This window comes from Carlito syrichta, unplaced genomic scaffold (genome assembly GCF_000164805.1).
Source record: "Carlito syrichta isolate Samal-C Ts95f unplaced genomic scaffold, Tarsius_syrichta-2.0.1 Scaffold280196, whole genome shotgun sequence".
Lineage (NCBI taxonomy): Eukaryota > Metazoa > Chordata > Mammalia > Primates > Tarsiidae > Carlito > Carlito syrichta.
This window is the reverse complement of record NW_007224292.1, coordinates 30,624-47,754: the sequence shown is the minus strand read 5'-3', so window position 1 is coordinate 47,754 and position 17,131 is coordinate 30,624. Positions and strand designations below refer to the sequence as shown.

The 17,131-nt window shown below is 39.8% G+C and overlaps 1 protein-coding gene across 1 annotated transcript in view; it reads right to left on the bottom strand.

Moving 5' to 3' along the window:
* Positions 1 to 3,547: 3,547 nt before the first annotated feature.
* LOC103254447 (gamma-secretase-activating protein) overlaps positions 3,548 to 17,131 on the bottom strand; it is a gene marked incomplete at its 5' end in the record, with an annotated part of 43,574 nt that continues 29,990 nt past the window's right edge. The window contains 7 exons of the mRNA XM_008052543.2: positions 3,548 to 4,245; positions 4,779 to 4,878; positions 5,323 to 5,424; positions 6,632 to 6,693; positions 7,498 to 7,617; positions 15,746 to 15,840; positions 16,256 to 16,326. Coding sequence (XP_008050734.1) covers positions 4,154 to 4,245; positions 4,779 to 4,878; positions 5,323 to 5,424; positions 6,632 to 6,693; positions 7,498 to 7,617; positions 15,746 to 15,840; positions 16,256 to 16,326 — 642 coding nt within the window. The remainder of the gene's footprint in view (positions 4,246 to 4,778; positions 4,879 to 5,322; positions 5,425 to 6,631; positions 6,694 to 7,497; positions 7,618 to 15,745; positions 15,841 to 16,255; positions 16,327 to 17,131) is intronic.

Here is a 17,131-nt window from a genome sequence, read left to right as displayed (position 1 = left end):
GTTTTTGGATACCTAGGTGATTTCACATCTTGGTTATTGTGAATGGTACTGCAGTAAACATGGGAGTGCAATTGTAACTTCAATGTAATAATTTATTTTCTTTTGGAAAAATTCCCAGTAATGGCATCATGAGATCATATTATATGTATCATATATTCCCAGTAATGGTATTACAAGATCATTTTGGAAAAACCTCCATACTGTTGTCCATAGTGGCTGTACCAGTTACATTCCTGCCAATGGGAACAAAAAAGTCCCTTTTCTCTGCTTTTGTTACTCCACAGCATTTGTTACTTTTTTGTCTTTTTGATAATAGCCATTCTAACTGGGGTCACATGATAACTCATTGTGGTTTTGATTTACATTTCCCTGATGACTGGTGGTATTGAGCATTTTTTCCATATACCATTTATATGTTTTCTTTTAAGAAACGTCTGTTCAGAGCCGGGCTCGGTGGCTAAGCCTGTAATCCCGCACCTTTGGGAGGCTGAGGTGAGTGGACTGCTTGAGCCCGCGGGTTCGAGACCCGCCTGGAGAGTGAGACCTCATCTCTACAATAAATCAAAAAATCAGCTGGGCGTGGTAGCGCATGCCTGTAATTCCGGCTACTTGGAAGGCTGAGGCAGAAGGATCGCCGGAGTCCAGCAGGCGAGGCTGCGGTGGCCGGGAGCGGCCACTGCACTCCAGTCTGGGTGACAGAGTGAGACTCCAACTCAAAAAAAAAAAAAAAAAGAAAAGAAAAGAAATGTCTGTTCAGATCATTTGCCCATTTTTAATGTGATCGTTAGGAATTTTTGCTATTAAGATAATTGAATTCCATAGGCTAGGCATGGTAGCTCACACCGGTAATCCCAGTACTTTGGGAGGTGGAGGCGAGAGGATTTCCTGAGCCTAGGGGTTCAAGAACAGCCTGGGCAAACTGGCGAGACTTCCTCTCTACAATAAATCACGATAGCACTGTGCTACAGCTGCTTGACTCACAGGGGGTAAGTGGGAGTACCTACCTGTGCTTCTAACCCAGGGCAATGCAGCTGTGTGAATTCCTGGCAACTCTCCAAACTGGGTTCAAGGCTTGTGAGGACTGTGGGATTTTCTTATTGTAAGGACTGTGGTGTTTGCAGTGGCAGTGGGGACTGGTGGGGATCTTTTGCTTACCTTTCCCTGTAACAGGAAGTTCCACCTGAGTCCAAGCAGATGTGATCTGGGCAGGGAAGACAGAGCTGCAGAGGCTGGGTGCCCTCCTTTATTTCCAGTCATCGCATTTCCACTCCCCTGCTGTACTCCAGCACTCTCCCTTTAATACTCCAGTCAAATCTTAGCTTAAAGTTTACTGTTTCTAAAAGTAGTATTATGGTGAGTCTTTTTGCTACAAAAATAATTACACTCTAATTTATCTTTCTTATAAATTGATTTTTCACAATATAACCTGCAAAGAAACTCATGATTTTTAAGTTCTGATGCCAGATTTTTCAAAATCTCAATGAAAATATTTATACCTTTGCAAGTGAAAGAATTTATGAGGCCAGTTCCACTTCATTACTCTAATTTTATTGCATTTCACCCAAGTGTATTTTCCTAATTCTATTTTTCTCCTGTATAATACACAAATAGGTTTGAGGTTTGAAATTTGAAATTTTATATTCACTAATATGCTGAAAGTATCTTTATTTCATACTGGTAGCAGTTATGAATTTTATTTCACGACTCTGGGAATGAGAAATAACACATCTCTTTATTTTGTTAAATCAACCTGTTCCAAGCCCTCATCCTGCCAGATTGGAGGGAAATTAATCTCATTCTCAGTCTGTGCATTCTAAATCTAACCTCATTGTTTTTTGAAATCACTATAAAGCAATTACTTGGGAGTGCCTTTGATAAATAACACTGTATAAGCCATGTCATTAATACAAAGAAATACTGCATACTAAAGCATAGTTCCTGTGTTGTAGGAATTATTCATGTCATTGAGGATTCAAAAAATACATAGGTAGGAAGTTTGAACAACCTAAGAATGGAAAAATGTTTAAAACTCACAAAGGGATATATACGTGCTACTGGTTCAGAGAAGGAAGGTGCTACTACATGCTGGAATGGCCTGGATCACAGTCAGATGGAACAGTTTATCTGGTTCTTAAACATGAACAAGATTTTAACAGGTGAGAGGAAATCCAGGTGGGTGGAAGAACCCTGAGCAAGGCTTGGCGATAAGACAAAAGTTGTGTTCAAGGCCCAGAGAACTGGCCTGGTTAGAATAGAATATTCATATCATAGAAGACTGGAATTTGGGAGGCCTTGCATGTCAAGGAGTTTGAATTTTATCCTGTAATGAATTGACAAGGTATTGAAAGATTATGAGCAGAGTGACAGGATCAAACTAGTGTTTATCTCAAATATATGTTGGGTAAATTAGACCTTAGGAAGCAATGTAAACAATCCAGGTGTGCAAAGAAATGAATGGAAGTAGGGACTGGAAGATAATGACCTTACCAGGAGAAAGAATCAGTACTGCATTGCTGATGTGGCTCCAAGATTTTGAGTCTTGGAGCTGGGTGCAGTGGCTCACACCTGAAATCCCAGTGCCTTGGGAGGTAAAGGAAGGAGAATTGCTTGAGCACAGGAATTCAAGACCAGCCTGGGCTACACAGCAAGACCTGGTCTCTATTTTTAAAAATTTAGCCAGGTACAGTGGCTCAGATTTGTAATCCCAGCACTTTGCAAGGTGGAGGTGAAAGGATTGCCTGAGCCCAGAGGTTTGAGACCAGGGCAACCTGGCGATACCTCATCTCTCCAAAAATGAAAAAAATTAGCCAGATGTGGTAGTGTACACCTGTAGTTCTAGCTACTTGGAAGGCTGAGGCAGAAGAATCACCTAAGCCCAGCAGGTCGAGGCTGAGATGGCCATGATCGAGCCACTGCACTCCAGCCTGGGCAACAGAGTGAGACTCTGACTCAAAAAAAAAAAAAAAATCGGGTCTTGGTGACCAAATATTTGACCAAAAAGGGGAAATTCTATAGGAGAGGACAATTTGTAGAACACAATGGTGATTTTAGAAAAGTTAGACTGGGCTCGGTGGCTCAGCCTGTAATCCCAGGCTGAGGTGAGCGGACTGCCTGAGCCTGGGGGTTCAAGACCAGGCTGGGCAACTTGGCGAGACCTCATCTCTACAATAAATCAAAAATTAGCTGGGTGTGGTAGCACACACTTGTAGTTCCTGCTACTTGGAAGGCTGAGGTGGAAGGATCATTGGAGCCTAGCAGGTCGATGCTGGGGTGGTCTTGAGTGTGCCCCTGTACTCCAGCCTGGGTGACAGAATGAGACTCCAACTCAAAAAAAAAAAAAAGCAAAGGGTCATGTGCTGACTGTGGACAGCAACTGTATTTATGGGTCAGAATGAAGTCACCGTAGAGAGAGAAAAAGACAAATGGTAGAACTAGTTAGGTGTCATGGGGCCTTTGGAGAAATATGTCCATGGTCTTATGATTTCTGGCTCAAATAAAAAGGCTATGTTCAAAAACAGAAAGAGTCAGGCCAAAACTTCAGTGTTTTTTAATGATAAAAATCTTACTAAACCAAACTTTTATAAATATAAAAAAATTAAATACAGTTTCATCTGAACTCACAAAGACAAATCCTACTCTAAATAGTAAGTACAAACTACTGTATGTCATATACAAATTATTCCATACTGGAGATAGCAGATTTGGTTTGATCCAAATTCAATTTCTTTTAAAGTAGCCTCTTTCCAAATATTGTCCTTATGCAACATTTAATTTTTCTGCTTGTTGTACATTATTTCAATGACACACCTAGTTTTTGCTTTTCTAGGCACTGTTCCCCACATTTTTAAGGCACATTTTATTTCACAGTGCAACTGAGACTAGCTTTTGGCCTATTAAGCTACTAGGAAGATATGCCCCTAGGAAGAACATCATTTATGCCATTGTGTCCCTCCTTGAACTCATCAGCTATTCAAATTTAGAATGAGGTATAGCAGTTTGGTTCTGTCTGAAACAAGTACCAAACTGAAATTCAGAAGGCTAGACAATATATTCTGAGTTTTGCTACCAATTTTAAATATCGCTAAAGCACTCAAGAGTGAGGTTAATGAGCAAAATTAAAAGATCAGAAGCAGATCCAATTACATTTTCTCTTTTATAAGCCTAAGAGCATTGTGGTGTGTTTCAGAGCTGCTTCCTCTACAAATTCTGCATCCACATTGTCATGTCCTTCAAAAGTATACAGAGCTGGAAAAAAAAGGGTTGGGGGAGAAACAGTTACCATGGAACCATGAAATATTTATAACTGTGCCCACAACTCACTGAAATTCTAAGTATTGTATATTTTAGTAAAACATATTACTCTGAGAATGTGGTGTTAAAATGTGTTAAGCTTTAACACAGAGAAAAAGAATTTGCATCAACCAAACAAGCTTTAAACCCCTTTAAGTCTTTTTAAAATTTCAAAGGTGATTATTTCTTTGATAATTTACTCACTCTTAAATGCTTTAGCGATATTTAAAATTGGTAGCAAAACTCAGAATATATTAGCCATCTGAATTTCAGTTTGGTACTTGTTAAGACAGAACCAAACTGCTGTACCTCGTTCTAAATTTGAATCGTAGTAGTAAGTTGTGCACTGCTAATGAAAATCAGTTGCAATAAGGACCTACTTGTAAGTAAAAGTATTTTAGAAAGAAAACAGTTCACAGAAATGAATAGGGAATGACTGATGTGTCACAGGGAAAGCAGGAAATCCCGGCGAATAGAGGAGTGAATACCTTGACTGGAGGACTCAATATCTGTCAGAATTTCGATGAAGTAGTTTAGAGGCAGAAATTCTATGCTGAATGAGGACTTGTCAACCATAGCATTCCGCGGCTAAAACGGAAACCACTTCTGGAATAAACTGATTCTCCACAACAAGCACAGATTTTTTTTTTATATAGAGAGAGATGTGGGGTACAAGTCAGGATTAGCTACAGAAGTGGGATGCATGCAGGTGAAGTTTGGGCCTCCAACTGGTCCTCACTTCCCCTGGTTTAGGACCAGGTACCCTTTTTTGTTGTTACATGCCCTCCCCCTTGGCCCCTTCCTTCCTTCCCTGGCAGTGTCCAGTGACTGCTGATCCCCCCCCCTTGTGCTAATGTGATTAATGTTCGGGTCCCACTTATGAATGAGAACATGCAGTATTCAGTTCTTTGACTCTGAACAAGCATACATTTAAATAAAATGATAAGAACTGCAATTGCTATCATTTGCTTATGTTGAAATGGGTATATAGGATTCAAACAACATTAGTTGGCTGCGCTTTCACAGACTCACCTGTTTCTTATAGTTCTGAAGTAGTCGTGACACGTGGTTTCGCGAAATGATGTTAGAACTCATAGGATGATCCCAGAGTCTACAGATCTTCTGACCGATAAGCTATTATGCAAATTAAAAATATGTAGAGGAAAACATATCTCACACTGCATTAAATAAACATACCTTACATCTATTCATAACTTTAAAAGTATTATTCCAAAGTAGCTAGTCTAACAGATAGACCCTTCATGATTGAGGACCCTTGGAACAAGGCCACGTTCCTACAAGGTATGCTTCTGAATTTTGAATAAACATTCCCTCAAATGTTGCCTTGAGGAAAGTAGTTTATATGTTGATGTTGCCAAATTCTTTTTTCTGAAGTGGAGTTTATCTACTGCTCTTCAACACTGGAGATGGGCACATCAACTCTAAATGATGTTTTGGGAACTGAAAGGGTGTTTCATTTATATCATGTTTATATCAACTTCTCTGCCACTGTCTTGCCTAGAAAATTTTAATTCCTGAGAGTATAGGGCAAAAAAAAAAATCTAATTTGAAGTCCAAACTAAATGTTCAACAGTGTTCCCCAGAGAGCTCTAGCTCTGGAAAATATGCTGTGTTTTCTATTCTTGCCTTTGCTAAAGTAAGTCTTGAGGAGGAAGGGCTGTTAAGAGCAAGCAGATCAGGTCCAGAAGGCAAAGAACATTCCTTTGTGGGAGGACACTGCCAGAGGTGCAAGTGCTCCAGGTATGTAAACAGTGGACAGAGCTGGCCAAGGCTCTTAAGGTCAGGAAGTTTCTGAGTGAGAAGCTCAGAAGACCTTGCAATGGTATTTCTTATTTTCATAGTATTTCTGAATCTCCCCCACCAAAAAAAAAGGAGTGCTTTTATAACTTTCCCTCATGTTTCTCATTCTTCCTTTGACCTGGGAATGTTTTCCTTCTGTGGTAGAAATGCCAGTTCCTGAACCTTCTGACCTCACCTGTATTTAAATTTCTTATCAGTTTAAATACCAGAGCATATGTTTCCCCTCCTCTCCCTCTCAGATTCAGATATAAATATTAGAGTGGTTCCTAAGAGGAGGAAAGGGCTAAATGTTCTCACTGGGCTGTGCCAAGGCTAAGCTAGAGGAGCGAGAACTTTGTAGGCCCAGTGGGAAGCAGCTGACAGCGGGGTGGAGACGGATGGGATTTCTTGGAAAAAGTAGAAAAGTGAAACAGTTTAATTGACTTTAACCCAAAACAAGTAAATGCTCTTCTTGCAAGAAGAAAGTGGAGGAGGATCATGCCAAGGCTTAGGGAGAAAATAAAATATAACTCAGGATTACCGGAGGAAGCCGTACGATGATGCTGAATTTTAGTTTTTCATTTCTTTCTGTACTGTCCAGATCTGCAAGAAGGTTAGAAATTGGCAAACAAAACAGAAATATTCATTTTAACACCTCAGCAAGTATTCATACTTGAGTGTTTCATCCTGATAATATATATTCCAACCTTGTATTCTCAAGCTAATCTAACAAACCTTTGAAAAGTTTACTTTGCAATTCTCTGAATGAAAAAGAACTTTTTAATAACAGGCTCCCAGGCGCAAATCAACTTAACTGACTAACTTAAAATAGAAGATACCTTGAGGAATGGCAAATGCTTTAACAAAGCTCATCTATTACAATATCATAATTGAATAATTTATGTGAATGATTGCACTGAAGACCTTTAAGTTTAAATTTGCATAAGCACTGCATCTAATTTTTCTTGCATTTCAAGTCCGAACTTTGTGATGACAGAGTCAATCAGCTAAAAATAAGCCATTACATGACAATTTCTTGAGAAACAAGCCTACGTAGTCTCCGAAGCTCAGTGCCCTCATGCACAAAAAAGGAATCTAATAGTTGTATGTGGATTGAAAAATCCCTTGAGGCCTCTTGGAGGGCACTTTCAGTTGGCCCAAAGGATGGTTATGGGAAATGAAATGTGCTCACAAGACCAGCTGCATCATTTGTGGAGCCCAGTGCAAAAGGAACATGAGGAGGCCCTTGGTCAAATATTATTAAAAATTTGAAGATTGAATGCAGAACATTAAAACAAACATGGGACCCTTCTGAGTACAGCCAGCCCTTTGTGACTGCAGAGGTCACACACCTAGGAAGTCAGCCCTGGTGGTGCTCAGGCTGGGACTAACACTCAGGGCTCTTACCTTTCATGAGTCTTGTGACGGCTGTTTCGGTGAGAAGCAACACTCCATTATCAATGTAATGCAGGAAGTTATGCAGAGGGAGACAGCGGACCCCAAGGATGGTGTGCAGAGTATGAAAACCTAGGATGAGAGATCCAGGAGGGTAAACACAATTAGCCAGCATATCCAGCATTCCAGAGGGATAGATTGGATCATGTTAATAAAGCCCTTCACTCAGTGCTTGGTACCAGGAACCAACTAAATTTCTTGAAAACAAGGTCTAAGTTTCCTTCTTTGTATTATCACAACTAAATATTATACTGGGTTTATACTAAGTTCCCAGTAGGTATATATTCCCTTTTCTTTGAGTCCCTTTCTAGAGGGAAAAAAAAAAGAGCAAAGCCTGCTCAATTAAAAACAGTTTTACTAGGCTGGGCCAGGTGGCTCACACCTATAATTCCAACACTTTGGGAGGCCAAGGTGGGGGGATTTCTTGAGTCCAGGAGTTCAAGACCAGCCTAGGCATAGTGTCCACACACACACACACCCAAATTAGCTAGGCATGGTGGTGCACACCTGCAGTGCCAGCTACTTGTGGTGCTGAGGCAGAAGGATTGCCTGAGACCAGAAAGTTGAGGCTTCTGTGAGCCATGATCACCACTGTATTGCAGCCCGGGGAACAGAGACTCCAACTCAAAAAAAGTTATACAGTTTAATAAGTTTGTAACTCTATGGTAAGATAGTAAAAAAGAACAGAAACACTTCAAACTCAAAATTGTTGGGACAGAGACCATTTTGCTGAAGGGAAAAAAATTGGGGCCAAAAGGGAAGGAACAGTTTATATGCCTGATCTCTGGTTATGCCTTAGAGAAAGGCTTTTGGAGTCTACTTGGACTAAATTGTAGAAAATAAAGAGAATTCAAATGATATGGCCAGATAGCAAATCTATAGGAATTCAAAAGAGAGGCAGGCACTCTCTTGAGCCTAAGTGTCATGGAGAGGGCTGCCTACCCAAACCCAGAGCTCTCAGTACACTGACAATGACAAAAGATAAAAGCAAGCATGGGAGAAGATATCAGACCAGGAGAGAATCAGAAAAGCATTCTCAGAAGTTTTAGGGAAGTTTTGCAGGGTAAGTTCAATTCCTGAGTGGAACTGAGACAAGAGAACACACTGAGTGGAGATGGTAGAGGTTCAGCATGAGCAGACCTAGGCTAGATCCTGCTGTGTTATTTATCAGTTGCAGGTAACTAAGCCTCCATTTCCTCATCTCTAAAATGGAACCACCAGGCTGTTCTGAGAACTAGAACCAGGTCTATAAAGAGCCCAAAACATGGCATAATCAACAAGTGCTAGTACTGGACATGTACTGAGGCCTTCCATTTGTGCACTTGCTCATTTGAGCTTAATACAAAACTATGGAGTGGGAACTCCTAGATTCTCATTTCACAGATGGGGAAACTGAGATTCAAGGTGCTAAGGAGATTAGGAGTATATAAATAGGAAAAAAAAAAAAAGAAGAAGAAGAAGAAGAAAAGGAGCTGCCAAGAATTATATAAATCATAAGTAGCGAGCTGAAATCTGAATGCAGGTGGTGGGGTCTTAACCTAGCCTTTTAACCATGACATCATTCTGCCCCAATAACTGGCAGCTGTGTTGATACAACAATATGAACAGAGGCCCAAAGGTAAGAAAAATGGAACGTATCCAGAAAACCTCCAGTGATACAGTTGAGTTAGAACCTTAAATGATAGGAAATATTTAAGAGGAAAGGTCAAGTTATTCAGCAAATCCCTTCCATACACTGGGCAAGGAGCTGGGGGATACAAAAATGGGCACCTCAGGCACCACTGCTGCCCCATACATCAAATACCACCAAAATAAACATTTTAAAAATGTGATCAGTTCTGTGCTATGAGTGTATGTGACAGGGTTTGAATGCTGAATGACAGCAAGAAATTTATTCATAGGAGACTTTGGGGAGGCACTGAAAGCTTTTGAGGACAGAAAGGGAACTTGAGTTTACTTTTATAATATTAATATGGCGACAGGTAAAGAATGGACTGGAGTAAGAATCTGCCACAGGAGGCAGGAAGACCTGTAGGGAGGCTATTGCCTGAACAGGTACAAGTGGTAATAGAGGCACTAACAGTAAACAAGGAGGGAAGGAGTCAGAGAGGCAATGGTAACAGGCTTGGCAACTAACTGAATGTGGGAAGGATGGGAAGAGTCATAGCCTACTCCTAGAAGTGTACACAGCAAAGGAATGATGCCCAATGAGCAGGGGCTTGAATTCACAGAAATTATGGAATTTTCTCTCTAGACACCATAAATCATGAGCAGTGGAACAGTCCAAAGTTAGGGTAACATCAAGGGTCAGATGAAGTGCAGGCTCTGCCCACAAGTAGATGTTAATGGGCTGACAACAGAATGAGGTTCCTTGAGTCCAAAAGACAAAAAAAAATCACAATTTTACCAGCAATCAACAACATGAGGATTTTCAAATGAATTTGGAAATTCTTCCCAAAACTAAGAAAAGTTACAAAATACTTCTGAAGGAAAGGCTATGTTAGGTTATTGATCAGATTGATTTTCTGGATTCCAAATTGCCTCTCCAGCGCTGTGTCCTAAAGATCCCTGATGACCCTTCATTCTATATCCCTAGGGTACAATCCCAAGCTCAGTGGCCTGTCTTGGCCTCCTCTCTGTATGTCAGTTCTGAGCACCAGCAAATTGGCTACATATAACTAGGCATCATTTCCATCCAGCTTTAGTCATCATCCTGCAGGATTCCTGGCCTCCCTTAGCCAGTAAAGGGAACAGAGGTCATTTTTAAGCAGAACATGCCCTCACTCTAAACCATGACTTCCTTTCTGCAGTCCTCATGACCTTCTCTTCAACCAATTCAAATTACAAGTCTCCGACACTAGGAACTCAAATAGTAGACTCGGAAAGCAAATACACTTACACATAACACATATAAACACTGAATTTATACACACATACGTATACACACAACACACACAACAAATTACCCAGTGTCACCTCACCTCGCTATTTCCATGACACATGAGGGAAAAAAGCATTTAAGAGCAAAAGGGAGAAAAACCTACCTGTGGACACAAGCTATTAGGTCGCCTCATAATAATTCTCAATCACTATGGATAACATTTGTCTATGTTTTTTCCCACATCCCTGAGAAGGAATGTGAGTTCTATAAAAAAATGGATTTCTATGATTTTCCAGACATAATAACATTCCCAGTCCATTTAATTTCTTTTTCTTTTTTTTTTTTTTTTTTTGAGTTGGAGTCCCACTCTGTCGCCCAGGCTGGAGTTCAGTGGCACACTCCCAGCCACTGCAGCCTCGACCTGTTGGGCTCCAGCGATCTTTCCACCTCAGCCTTCTAAGTAGCTGGAACTACAGGTGTGCACTACCATGCCCAGCTGATTTTTTGATTTTATTGTAGAGACAGGGTCTCACCATGTTGCCCAGGCTGATCTCGAACCCGCGGGCAAAGGCAATCCTCTCACCTCAGCTAAATTTACTTTTAAAAAGAGCTTGAATATCCATGATAAACAAATCTGAAACTGTCAATTTATTCCCCTACCAAATCTTTGTGTTAATGACACATACTGAGAATTTAAGCCAGAAGGCCATATATAGTTTTCATGAAGTCCCTTCACTCTTATAAGAGGGTACCTTACAATTCAAATTCCCCTGGGATCATTTTAAACCATCCATTCCTCTCATGAATGGTCACTTTCAAATCCCTATAAAGTAAAAAGGGAAACTCATTGTGTACCTCCACTACAAACAGATTTTATGAAATAAAGTGTATGAATGGAGGAAGCATGATGGATTCCAAACTGTATCAGATCAACCACAAATGCAGAGAAACTGAGATACACTGGGCTTCCTTGCACCCATAAATAGCCAATGTTTCAATATCAGCTAATTTGTCTAGAATATAAAATTCAAGAGGCAGCACAGAACAGTAGTTAAAAGCACAGATTTCGGAGCTAGACTGCCTGAATTTGAACATTGGCTCTTTCACTTAATAGTCATGTGACTTTAGACAAATTACTCAACATTTCTGGTCACAGTTTCACCACTTATCAAATGGGAATAATAGTAAGTAGAATGATATGAAAGTGTCATTTTGTTGGTCAAAGCTGGTTGAATACAATTTAATAAGGTTCCATTTAAGTTTCTACCACTTAGGTTTCAATATGAAAATTAAACATGCTAATTTATGTGAAGTACACGGAACAGTACCTACCACTAAATGGGTACCAGATATGTGTTGGTACCCACGTATCACAATTTGGGAGTCCGAGGCGAGAGGATTGCCTGAGCCCGGGGGTTCGAGACCAGCCTGGGCAACTTGGTGAGACCTTGTCTCTACAACAAATCACAAAAACTAGCCAGGTGTGGTGGCGGCATGCATCTGTAGTTCCAGCTACTTAGAAGGCTGAGGCAGAAGGATCACCTAAACCCAGCAGGTCAAGGCTGTGGCAGCCATGAGCGTGCCACTGCATTCCAGCCTGGGTAACAAGAGAGAAATTCCCACTCAAAAATAAAATGAAGGAATGAATCAAAAATGAATGGATGGATATATATGAATGAATTAACTAAATAAAGCCAGCTGATTTATATTAAGTAGTAGCAGCTATCAAAAACAGCTATCAGTAGAACTTATATGCAATCATAAACCTATGCATATACAGGTAACTGAACTTCAACAAAGGCGCCAGCACACAATGGGGAAAGGATAGTCTTTTCCACAAATAATGCTGGAAAAACTGACTATCCACATACAAAATAATGAAGAGGGGCCCTTATCTTTACTATATACAAAAACTCAAAATGAATTAAAAACTTAAACAAAAGACCTGAACTTTGAAACTATTAGAATAAAATATTGGAGAAACATTTCAGGACATTCATCTGGGTAAAGATTTCTTGAGTAAGACCTCAAAAGCACAGGCAACCACAGCAAAAATTGACAAATGGGACCAGATCAATCTAAAAAACTTTTGCACAGCAAAAGAAACAATCAACAAAGTAAAGACACAGCCTACAAAATGGGAGAAACTATTTGCAAACTATCCATCTGACAAAGGAATAATCATGAGAATATATAAGGAACTCAAACAACTCTAGCCAAGAAAACCAAATAATTCAATTTTTAAATAGGCAAAAGATCTAAATAGACATTTTTCAAAAGAAGACATGCTCCACATCACTAATCATCAGGGAAATGCAAGTCAAAACCACAATAAAATAATCATCTCACCCAGTTAAATTGGCTAGTACCAAAAAGCCAGAAAAATTAGCTTGGCAAGGTGGTGCACATCTACAGTACCAGTTATTTGGGAAGGCTGAGGCAGGAGGATCATTTGAATCCAGAAGTTTGAGGTTTCAGTGAGCTATGATGCAGAAAAAGGAAAATGTTCATACACTGCTGATGAAAAGGTAAATTAGTACAGCTACTGTGGAATCAGCTTCCTCAAAACAAAAACAAATTACCATATGATCCAGCAATCTCACTGCTGGGTACATATCCAAAAGAAAGGAAATTAGAATAGCAAAGAGATATGTACACTCCCATGTTTATTTCAGCACTATTTACAGTAGACAAGATATGGAACAAACCTAAATGTGCACCAATGGATTAATGGGAAAAAAAGTGGTATATGTACACAATGGAATATTATTCAGTCATTCAGTCATAAAGAACAATTATATTCTGTCATTTGCAGCAAAAAAGGATGGAACTAGAGGGTGCTATGTGAAGCGAAATAAGCCAGGCACAGCAAGACAAGTATCACGTTTTCACTCATATTTGGGAGCTAAAAGAAAAAAAATTGACCTCAAGGTAGTGAATAAAATGATGGTTACCAACTTTGCATTCCTGGTATAAACTCCACTTGGTCATGATACATTATATTCTTTACGTATTGCTGGATTTGGTTTGTTAATATTTGTTAAGGACTTTTGGCATCTATGTTCACAAGGAATACTGATCTGTAGTTTTTTTGTTGTTTTTGTTTTTTTGTAATGTCTTTGTCTGGTTTTGGTCTTGTATAACATTATTTATTCCTTAAATATTTGATAGAATTCACCAGTGAAACGCATTTGAATCGGGAGTTTACTTTGTTGAAAGATTTTTAACTACAAATTAAAATGTTTAAATAGAAAAAAAGCAAAAATGTACGTGTGTGACTATACTGAATTTAAAAGTTTCTGCACAGCAAAGGAAACAATCAACAGAGTGAAGAGACAACATATGGAATGGAAGAAAATATTTGCAAACCACATATCTGATAAGAGGTTAATAACCAAAACATATAAGGAATCAACCTAACTGCCCATCAAGTGATCAGTAGATAATGAAAATGTGGCATAGATACACCATGGACTATGATGCAGCCATAACAAAGAATGAAATCATGTCCTCTGAAGGAACATGGGTGGAGCTGGAGATCATCATCCTGAGTAAACTGTCTCAGAAACAGAAAACCTAACACTACATGTTCTCACTCATATTTTGGAGCTAAATGGTCACAAAGATGGATATAATAGACACTGGGGACACCAATAAGGGGGAAGTGGGGAGGGGGTTAGGGTTAAGAAACTGCTTGTGGAACACAATGTTCACCATCTGGGGAATGGACCACCTGAGACCCTACTCCCCACCACTACACAATATGTCCACATAACAAATACACATATGTACCCCCTAAATCTAAAAATTTTTTTAAAAAGAAATTCTAACAACTCAATAGAAAAAAAAGTCAACTAAAAAATGGGCAAAGGACTTGAATAGACATTTCTCTAAAGACAAAGACAACGTACAAATGGCCGATAATTATATGAAAAGATGCTCAACATCAGTATTCATATTCAGGAAAATGCTAAAGAAAACTACCATGAGATATCAGCTCACACCTCTCAGGGTGGCTACTATTAAAAAAAATAAATAAGTGTTGGAAAGAATATGGAGAAACTGGACCCCTGTACACTGTTGGTAGGAATGTAAAATGGTACAGCCATTGTGAAAAACAGTACGGAGCCTCCTCAGAAAATTGAAAATAGAATTACTGTATGATCCAGTAATCCCACTTCTGGGTATCTATCCAAAAGAACTGAAATCAGGATCTTGAAGAGATGTACATCCCCATGTTTGTTACAGCATTATTCACAAGGGTCAAGATATGGAAACAACCTAAATGTCTATTGACATGTAAACGGATAAAGAAAATGTAGACTATACCATGAAGTATTATCCAGTCTTAAAAAAGAAAGACATCCTGCCACATGTGACAATATGGATGAACCTGGAGGACATTATGCTAGGTGATAGAGAGTCAAACACTGTGCGATTCCACTTACATGAGGTATCTAAAACAGTCAAACTCATAGAAACAAAAGGCAGAATGGCAGTCGCCAGGGGCTGGAAAAGGCAATTGCTGATGAATAGGTATAAAGTTTCAATTATGTTAAGCTGAGTAAGTTCTAGAGATCTGCCATACAACATTATGTCTTTCGTTAACAATACTGTGTTGTCCACTTAAAAAGTTAAGAGAGTTATCTCATGTTAAGTATTGTTATACAGTAAAAAAAAAAATTACATGTAACAAATATAAAGCAGACAGTTTTTTATAGCAAACACAAGCATATTTCTGATAAAGGATGCTGATTATATATATATCTTCCCAACTAGACTTTTATTAATCTTTAAAACCACTGCAATTCCAAGTACATTACCTGGCTATGTAATAGTTGCTTAATAGGTGTTTGTTGACTGACCAAATGAACAAATGATCAATTAAATAAATGACAATATATACATACCCCAAGGGTGTTTTAAAGCCTGAATCAGTCCTGTTTCAAATTCCTGAGCCAGACCCACTTCCTTCTGAGTATTAACCTTCAGACATCTCAGTCAGATAAACTAGGTCTGTAGGCATCAGAGAAAGAGCTCCCTACATTAATTTCACTGGTTCAAATTATCCCAGAAGGTTGCACAGAGAGCAGCCTAGGCTCGCTAAAGTCAGTAACAAGCTACGGCATGGTTTAGTAGTCAGGAGGAGAGCTGGTCAATAGAGACCAACTTCAGGGCTCATCTCTACAGTAACACCAGACACATAATTTCTCAACATAAGGTCTCGTCATTAATGTGATAATGTGCCAAATTCCAGGTTCCATGTGAAGAAGAAAGAACAAATATCTTATACCAAAAAACAAATGAGCCAAGACTTACCAGGAGGCAGAGGTAGAAATAAGCTGTTAGTAGCTTCCAAAATTCTGGTCATGATGTGAAAGACTGCAAATTCAGCAGCACTGCCGCGACTATTGCTGGACAGAATAACAAAGCAGCACTTCAGCCTAGGAATTCATCTCTAAAACGTCATGTGCCCTAAGCAGTAGCTCTGAGTACCACACATGGGGGGGATTCACACTAACCGCGAAATCCCATGACCAACAGAAAACCTAATAGGACAGTGGCCATCAACCTAATACCTAGAATCTAACCAGAGAGTAGGTCCATACACTGTAACTGAAACTCCCCTTCTTGACAGTACTGGGCCTGTGCATCCCTCCTCCTTATCAGCCATGTGCCAAGGAAAGAGGATTGGTGAAGAGCAGGGGCATATCTTAGTGTATAACTAAGATACATGGCTTGGGACTGGTGAAACTTCTCTAGAACTAGTAAGTCCCAAAAGGGCTTCACTAAAACAGGCAGCAATCAGAGTGAGAAGTACGTGCGTACAGGGGGAGAACGCAGGAATGAAGATTATGCTTCCTCCAACTGGTTTCCAGTATGCGGCAAATGAGATCCAGCTACAAGGTAAAGACAGTCCGTTAACCATTACTCTACTCTTTCCCTCAAAGGCCCTCCGCTCTCCCTCCACAGATCAGACAAGCACATCCAGGACAAGCACAGTCAGGACATTCAGGCTGTGCCCAGACACACAACCTCTCAGAGGCACTAGAATCCAAGATGGAAAGATTGAAAATGTGCATCAGAGCCTAACAGAGCATCCTCTGTCTGTCTGTCTGTGCGGGCAGTGCCCAGCTGAGCTTCCCCAGCCTGGCTAGTTGGCCCTACCATTCACACTTACAGACCCTCATCCATCAGTGAAGGTCAAGTACCACTGAGCTTGCTTGAGCCCTGTTATACTGCAAGAGTCAAGAGCCGACATTCAGAAGAAAGAAAACTCAGAATAGAAGGAGGTCATGAGTGTGAGCTGTGGCATAAGATTGGCATCAAGTCCAGATTCAGTATTTTAGTAGTTATGTAACCCTGTGCAAGTTACCTATTCTCTCCAAATCTTAGTGTTCTCATCTATAAAATGAGGGGAAATCCTTAATAGGGTTGTTGCACAAATTAGTTAGCACACTGACTAGAACATAATTGCCCATAATCTCTGTTGTAGAGCTTTATCCAGAAACCCATTCTAAGTTTGCAAAAAGTGTGTCAGCAGTAGGGCAGTTTCCATGAGAACTGTTACCAGCTGTGAATCCATGCATTGTACATGTGGGCTAAGAACAAGAGGCAAAGCAGAAAGGGTCCCCCACAGACTCATAGGTAAGCATCATCCTTAATGACACAGATTCACAATTTTTCTCTGACTGAAAACAAGTA